An 8,046-nucleotide genomic window follows, 5' to 3' on the forward strand; every position below is an offset into this window, starting at 1 on the left:
TCTGTGCTGGCTGCTGAGACCTCTTCCTGGCCAAGATGCTCGGGAGCTTTTGGGGAAGCAGAGACCTCTGCATTTGGTTCAGACCACTGCTGCTGCCTGCAGTGGCCAGGAGAGGTGAAGCAGGCAGCCTGTCCCTTTCGTGTGGCCACAAGGCATATGCAGTAAACAAAGCTGGTAATTTTTTGTCTTGTGTTGGCTTAGTCAGACTAGCAATGCTTGTTGGTCAGGATGGAGTGACTGAAGCTCAGGCACATGAGAGACTTTTTTCCCGGTTCTTAGTGAAGTAGCAATGCTGTGTGAGCCTGCACCATGTGCCCCGAGCTGTTGGGGTGAAACTCAGAGCTCCCACATGAGAAACACTAGTAATGCCAGCAGAGAGCATGCCTGATCCTTTCTGGTGTTCTCTGTTCCCAAAGCTGTTTGAATGAGGGAAGTTACCACCTCTTGACTGTCACGTGACTTTATTTCGACAGGCAGTCATAGAAGAAGCAGATGTTTGGTGGACTGATGTTAAGAAAGCCATCAGTGACTTTGAGAAAGACATCATCAGCACCATCTCCAGCAAGAAAGGCAGTATCATAGCTTCTGAGAAGTTGCTGAGATACATGGAGGAGAAGAATTGCCAGAGGGCCAGTGCATCAGGGCAAATTTTGAGGCTAGTCTGTCATCTGACAAATATGTTGATTAGGGAAAATCCTAGTTCCCATACTCCTGTGTGGCCTACATCACGTTTTCAGGCTGTCTTAGCAGGTGTCTTTGGACAGCCCTTGTCGCACTTGTCAGCTGGTGACTAGCCCAGGTGCTCACCAGGCAGCACAGCTGTGAACACAGATGACACAAGGCCCTTAGTGGAGCCTGGGGAAGTGCACGGCCATGCTACCATGTTTGGCGCAGAGTGATGCTCAGCAATATTTCTTGCTGGGCTCCTTTCTAAGTCAGAAGTGAAGTCTGCAGTGTGGATGAGCTGAACAGGAACCACATCATAAGGAGTGGGGTCTGGGTGCTCTTTCTCCTCCTAGGCTCTGCTGGTCCCTTATAATCTGCTGTCTTTCTTTAGGATCTGCTGAGAGAGACGTTGTGCTTAGAAAACTCTTTGCTCAAGAGTTACAAGAAGAAGCTGCAGCAGCAGCTCAGGCAGGTGCATGCAGCAGTTCAGAAGAAGTAGGGACTAGATGGCCTCTTGAAGAATGAAAGGAGTACAGATGCAGGACGTGCTCTGTGTAGAAATGCATGGCCCTCCTCCTCCTCCTCCCCTTCCTGCTTTGCTCCCGAGCTTGCTGCCTTTGTCAAAGGGCACTGTCATCTGCCCAGGTTCAGACCTGGCACATTTCTGTGTGCATAGGCTGAGACCAGAAGTCTCGCAGAGTGGAAGCTGGCAGATCTCTTTGTGCCCTTTGTGCCCTGGGAAAGATGCATGGTGGATCAGAGCAGTTCCCTGGGGACTGGCTGCTGCTGGCATGGCAGGAGCCTTGCCAGAGAGGGACCTGTCTGCACTGCTTGGGCCCTCTAAGCTAGGACAGAGAGCACAGGCTCAGTGGCACACTGTCTCGTGTTTTTCCCCAAGCCCCAGCTTTGCAGCCAAGCTGAAGACCCTGTTCTTTAGGTCTGCTTTCCCCACAGAACAAAGCCCTCTACTTGGAATGCAGCTTTGGTCCGCAACCTACAACTCTGCTTCCTTGGGGTTTGCAGAAGGAGCAGATGGGAGAGACACCCTGTGAGGTCCGTTTGCAGCAGCTGCAGGTTAGAAATGACCAGTACCAGAAGATTGATGAGAAGAACCAAGAGCTGCTGCAGCTAAAACTGACCTCAGAGAAGACTGCCCAAGCCCTCAACTTCTATAAGGTGAGTGAGCCTCCCAGCACCTCCATTTTTCCTTTCTTTTCTTTCTGAGGGTCACACATGAGCTCATGCATCCTTCCCTTTCTCAGTCAGAGGATGCTGAGTGCCTCTCTGCCATCCCACTGACTTAGCAGTTCAGTTGGGAGGTTTGCCCAACACACCAAAAGCAGTGATGCTCTCCTTCATGTTTGGCCGCAGCCTGACGATGGGGTTCATGCTTTGCAGCATGGTTATTTTATACCCCAGGGAAAAATTCCAGTAGGAAAGAGCTTTGGTGCTGACTTGCACAGAAAAATACATTTTTTACATAACCTGTGACATTTGAAAAGACGTCACAAGCTGCTGTTGTCGCTCTGAGTCTCAGCTCTTACCAGTGAAACGTGCGTGTATTTGCTTCTTTCTGAGCAGCCATTCTGTCTGGGTCAGTCCTAAACCTCGGCTGCTGTGCCGTGGGCTGTGCTGCAGTGTGACACAGAGGACAGAACAAAGCAGCAGCTGCGTGACCAGGGCATGACGCTGCCTTCTGCATGGGATGAGCAGTGCTGCAAAGCTCCCTCGGGAGTAGAGCTGAGCTGAGACTCAGGTGGAAGAGTAGAGGGGTGGCTTTGCAGGTGGCTGGGAGCTGCTGCTGCACCCACTGATGCTGTCCTGATCCCATGTCCCAGAGGAAGCTGCAGGACGCCATGGCAACATCCACGTCTCTGATGAAAGAGATCTCCCAGAGGAAGGAGCTGCTGGAGAAAATTGAAAGAGAAGCTGCTCTGATGGAGGAGGTAAGACAGTGATTTAGGATGCCCTGAGACTTTACTTGGAAAGACTCTTTTGAGGTACTTTTTGTGGTGGATTGGGTACCGATGCCCATTCGAGGCCTGGCAGTGAGCTGGATACCTGAGTGCCTTTCTGGGTCCGAGCAAGTCCCGAGGCTTCTGCCAGTGCCAGTGAGCACGGAGAGGTTTGCAGAACAGGCCATGTTGTGCATTTTGGCCCTGGCTCCTCAGGGACCTGCCACTGGCTTCTTGAAATTCTTTTTTTCACTTGAACTTTTCATCAGCAATGTCCTCCCCTGGGAGAAGTGGCACTGCTGTCATACCAGTCTGGTGACACCACAGCTTTGGGAAGCAGGTTCAAGGGGCTCCCTAGCAATGCTGCCTGGCAAGGATGAAGGTACTGGTGGATGCATTCCACTACTCCCCTCCAGTGCTGGGGGTTTAATTTATCCTGCCTGCCTGCTTCCCTGGAGGACTGGCCACCAGCTGGCAGAGGGACATTTCCCTGGGGTCTCCACACCCTCTGTGCCTTTTCCTCCAGCAGCAATGAGCCAAAGCTGAGAGTGTGAATTGGCGGCTGCGGAAGCAGCTCTCGGACTATGGTGTCCTTCCTGTGCTGGGTTACGTGCAGAAGAAGATGGCTGTTACCGACCTTGAGAACAGCCTCAAGGCTTGGGAGAGGAAGGTGGCTGTTGCTGAGGTGACTGAGACCAGGCTGGGTGTGCAGGAGCCAGACACATGCCAGCTGGGTACTGGGTGCCAGTGGAGCCACATCTGTGCCTGCACACCTGCAGCCACCCTGGGGACCGGTGTGCTTGCTCCTGACCCACCAGGAAGCCATGTGAGAGTTCTTGCATGGCAATTTCATCGGTGCCTGCCTGAGCCGGAGGCTCTTCCTGTTTACGGAGCAGCAATCGCTTCCTACCCTGAGGATGGAGGCTGAATTTTAATGACTGAGCTCAGAGGGGGAGCCAAGGCAAGGACACAGCTTGTAATTTGGCAGGAAGCACCATCGGGCTGTTGCTCTACTGACACCTGCCATGTGTGTAAGGAGGAGGGGATGTATGGCAGCCTGATAGGTTTCCAGCTCTGCATGTGTAACCTGCACCGGACTTTTCCTGCAACCTTGATGGCTCCCCAGTGTTTGTAGTCCTCTTTGATGATCTCAAACATTTCTTACTCACTTGTATCTTGACTCTTCCCTGTTAAGGAAAGGCTAGCCAAGATCCAAACATGAGTTCACGGCAAAGTGGCAAGAATATCTTTGACTCTCCTCCTGCCCCAACTCCTGCAGCCTGGGAGGAGATGGAGAGATAAGACAGAGGAGAATAGGCAAAGCCTAGAGGTAGCAGAACATGTCTGTAGCCCTGTCCTGTGCAGGATGTCTGTGTGCACAGCAGTGTGGGGAGCAAAGTGGCTGGGTCAGATGGGACAGATAGTGTCCTCCCATACCTTGACACCGTGCTCATCCTCAAGCGGAGATGGGCTCATCTGTGGCTGGGACAGGGAGGGCTCTGGGCTTATGCCTGTCCAGCCCCCCAGCACCCCAATCTGCAATGGACAGGGCTTATGTGGTCCAGCCTTTCTCAGAGGTCAGAACTGTGTGGATTTGGGCTTGACCTATCAGCACCAGTGCTGTGAGTTCAGAAATAGCAGTCTGGCTGTGGCTACCCCAGAGCTGGTGGGCAGCCTGCCTGCAGGCTTGTCTTTGTGCAAGCAGATCCTTTCTCATCCAGCTGCTCCCCTTGACTGTGAGACCCAGGCTCTGGCTTGTTTGCTGTCTATGCAGCAGTGTCCATAGTCCTGCCAGCCTCTGGGAGGTGGAGAGCAGCGAGGGCTCAAGTGGCTAAAGAATGAACCTGTAGTTGTCCCTGGGATAAGAGTGAAGCTATGAACCTATTCTCTTTGCCGGCCCTTCTGTGGCAGGGCATGTCCAACATGCCTGCTGCCATGCAAGGGCCTGTAGGTTTCTATATAGTGCTGTTTTGTGGGTCTCCAGACTTGCTGTGGCATTCAGGGGAGAAACCAAAGCTGGTATAGACCTACAGGAGCTCTCAGCATGCCACAGCAAGCACTGCTCTCACCTGGGAGCAGGGAGGGATGAAGGGGCAAGCAATACAGCAAGCAGCTCAGGCTGGGCTAGATTCCAGCCTTGCTGCTTTCTCCACAACATATCACTGCTGTCTGAACATACTAAGGCCTTTTCCTTTCTCCTCTTGCAGATGTGCTTGCAAAGCTACCGCAGAACATGGAACCAGGTCAAGATGTCTGATAACCAGCAGTAGGCTTTGCTGCTGCAAAGTGGGCAGTGGAAGCTGCAAAAGGAGCCAGCCCTTGGGAAGTTTGCTGTCAAGTGGATAAATGTGGCACCCTGCAAACTGCAGTGAGATGAAAGCGCTTCTACATGAAATGATAAAGAAGCCCATGGCTCTGTTGTGAGGTCATCTCTTTGGTCTGTCCCAGCATGGCCTGGCTTCCAGCAGGCTCTGCTGCCTGGGCCCTCCACAGGCCCTGCTATATCAGCCAGCTCTGTGCTGGGTGCTCCCCTCTCCCTTCATCACCACCAGCAGTGATCAAATTGATCAATTGATCACCTCTCTCTGGTGATCAAATCTGACACGTTCACAGGAACTGTCCTTTATCTCTGGGCAAGCCCTGGTGATCACTTAATGCAGGAGGGACCAGAGGGGATTCCGTGGGAGACGTGGGAGTTCAGCACCTCTGAGTGTGCACTGACAATAGAAGAGAGCAGAGCCATGTGAGCATGTAGGGCAAATCATTTCAACATGGCACGCATGAACCAAGCAGGCTCTCCGATCATAAACGGATACTTCATTTACCTGAAGAAATGAAACAGCAAGAAGGCAGCAGCTACCCCTTGCCCAAGCACCTGGGGCAAGTGTAAGTGTCCCTTGGAGATGGGAAGCATTTTCCCACTGTAGGAGTTATAAATCATCTCAGATGGCCTAGCCTCAGATGAGTTCAGATCTGTCTTTCCCTTCTTGGAGTTGAAACCAACTTCCTGAAATATCCTCACTGCTGGTCTGGAAGCCTCTTCCCAGTCTTTTAGTGGAGCCTGCAGATCAGCTCATGCCCTGACTAGCGTGGGGAATGCTGGAGGTCCTGTCCTCTCACTGGTGGCCAAGATCCAGTCGCTGTAGTAGGACACTGTGGTGCACAGGAACGGTCCGTAGCATCTCGTGCCACCCTCACTGAGAATGCCTTTCAGGACCCATCTCTGAGTCCCTCTAATCTGGCACATAACAGGGTTGCCAGCATCACCCTTTTGAGAGACAAAAAAGGCAGGGTTGTATCTCAGCAGTGTTCCTCCTGCCATCGCTCTCTGTGGCTGTGGACTTCACCAGGGTTAGAGGAGGGCAGATTGCAGCAGTTCAGTCCCTTACCGTCACTGGCAACAAAGCACCACTGGTTCAGGGGGCTGGCTGCCTTTGGGCTGATGATATCCCTGTGTGCCCCAGACAGAGTGACTGTCACTGCTCCCTGTGGCTGCCCGTGCCTCCATCAGCCCAGCCTCACACCTGATCCTTTGGTATGTACCACAAAGAACCTCTCTGAGTTTTGCCTCCTGAGCATCTTTGACTCTGGCCACATCAAAGGCCCTTGGAGGCCCCAGCAGCGGGAGAGGTCCAGGGACCAGAGCAGTGCCCACAGGCCTGCAGGGAGATGGTCATCCTGCAGCTTGTGCAGAGACGGGTGTCCCACATGCAGACAATCTCCCGTGCCTGCTATTTGCAAGCTGTGCAGAAGGGATCTTTTCCTGTAAGGACTGAGCAGGAGACGCTTAACAAGTGTTTTGGCTGCTTTCCCAGCCTGGAGTTGGAGATGAGCAGAATGGGGAAGAGGCGGTTTGGCTACAAGTCTGCCTGGTCTGGGTTGGCGCTCTGTGTCCCTTACCAAACAGCCTGCCACTTTGTCAGCATCCCTGTGGCTGCAGCCCGCGGTTGCAGTGATCCTTTTCAGCGGGCAGGGACCCGTGTCCACCACAGAGAGAATTCTCAGGAAGGTGCTGCAGCACTTTACCCTGCCTGGCTGAGGGACCACCGTGAGCCTGTGGCTCTGGGCAGCCCCTGGCCTCCAAAAACCAGGGAGGGTGCTTCTTCCTCCCAGGATGAGCCCTGTTCCCCTTCCTGCCATTGGGGCTGTTGGCAGGAGGGAGCGGGGAGGCAGGTCTCTCTTTGCCACTGGAGCTGAGGGTTACCTGCAGTGGGATGGACCCAGCCCAAGACCCAGCAGTTCATGAGGTCTGAGGCAGAGAGGGTCCCGTGTGGGAAGCAGATGGGCTGAATGATGCTGCTGAACTGCAGCGGGGTGGCTGTCCTGAGCAGAGCGATGTTGTTGTAGAGTGTCACCTCGTCAAAGTCCTTGTGGGGGATGACAGAGCTGATCAAATACTGGGGCTGGTCCTCCCATCCCCTCTTCATGACACTCAGCCTAACCAAGGCCAGTACATGCTGCCTGCAGGGGGTGGATGGAGGGGGATGGGTGCAAGGAAAAGCCTGGGGCAATCTGCCTGCCACTGCTTTGACTGAAGTGTGCTCCCCTGGCTGCTGGGCAGCGACAAGACCCTCCTGAGCACTGGGAGGTGGTGGTGTTCCCTGCTGATTCCCAAGCCTGGCCCGGGCTGCCGCAGGGCCCCTCGCAGGATAGACAGGCTGGATGTGGCACTGAGGATCCAGCACTTGTTCAGGATGGAGCCGAAGGCCAGGAAGTTGTGCTGTGTGTCCTGCAGTGCCACCACCCATGGGAACTGTTCTGTGGCCACAAACTCCTGTGCTGATCGCCAGGGCGATGGGCTGGCCTTGGATCCCACAGGCTGCAGGAAAACGGGGCACGTCGCTGGGTGAGCCTGGCCCTACGCTCTCCCACTGCCCCCCTCTTCCCTCTGATGCCCCCTTGCTGCGGCTGTCCCAAGTTTTGAGCTTGCCTGGGATTGATGCCAGCATCACCCGGGCTGGCTCACCTGCGAGGCCGAGCTGGTGGCACGGTGTGCGGTGTGTGTGGGTCAGGTCTCACCTGAGGCTGGGGCGGCACAGAGACACAGCAGCATGAGGCTTCGCACTGTCCCAGCCACGCAAAGAGCTGGGGCCGGGGAGACGGGGCCCCCCTGCTCTGCCCGTCTGTGGGGCGAAGGGGAGATGGCCTGAGGGGTGCCAGCTGGCAGCTGGCCTGGCAGGGCTTGGGGTGCCCATGCTGAGCACGCAGGGCCAGTTTCTTGCCCTGGTACGTGGGGTGCTGCACGTTCCAATCACCCTGGCAGTGGGCAGGGACACAGGGACACCGAATAGGTCCATTCCCAGCTCCCTGGCTCCCACTCCCTCTCCACAGGCCTCATCCTGGCGGCCCCATGCTGCTCCCCCTGCTCAGCACCCTGATGCTGCCGTGGTGCCCAGGCAGCAGGATGTGGGCACACACCGCTCTG

The 8,046-nt window shown here is 54.9% G+C and overlaps 2 protein-coding genes across 2 annotated transcripts in view; one reads left to right on the plus strand and one right to left on the minus strand.

The window, feature by feature from the left end:
- The window catches only part of CFAP263 (cilia and flagella associated protein 263), a gene marked incomplete at its 5' end in the record, with an annotated part of 7,631 nt that extends 2,740 nt beyond the window's left edge, over positions 1-4,891 (plus strand). Inside the window, 6 exon segments of the mRNA XM_010172497.2 lie at positions 474-629; positions 1,058-1,138; positions 1,690-1,842; positions 2,505-2,612; positions 3,151-3,306; positions 4,829-4,891. Coding sequence (XP_010170799.2) covers positions 474-629; positions 1,058-1,138; positions 1,690-1,842; positions 2,505-2,612; positions 3,151-3,306; positions 4,829-4,891 — 717 coding nt within the window.
- An 803-nt stretch (positions 4,892-5,694) lies between these two features.
- LOC104528476 (serine protease 54) lies at positions 5,695-7,440 on the minus strand (the record flags this gene model as incomplete). Its single annotated transcript, XM_029086090.1, has 3 exons — positions 5,695-5,889; positions 6,854-7,082; positions 7,250-7,440. Coding segments are annotated over 3 exons (615 nt in total), but the record flags the coding sequence as incomplete, so codon positions are not given.
- Between the last annotated feature and the right edge of the window lie 606 nt (positions 7,441-8,046).

The sequence above is a fragment of the Antrostomus carolinensis genome, unplaced genomic scaffold, assembly GCF_000700745.2.
Source record: "Antrostomus carolinensis isolate BGI_N321 unplaced genomic scaffold, ASM70074v2 scaffold3737, whole genome shotgun sequence".
NCBI lineage: Eukaryota > Metazoa > Chordata > Aves > Caprimulgiformes > Caprimulgidae > Antrostomus > Antrostomus carolinensis.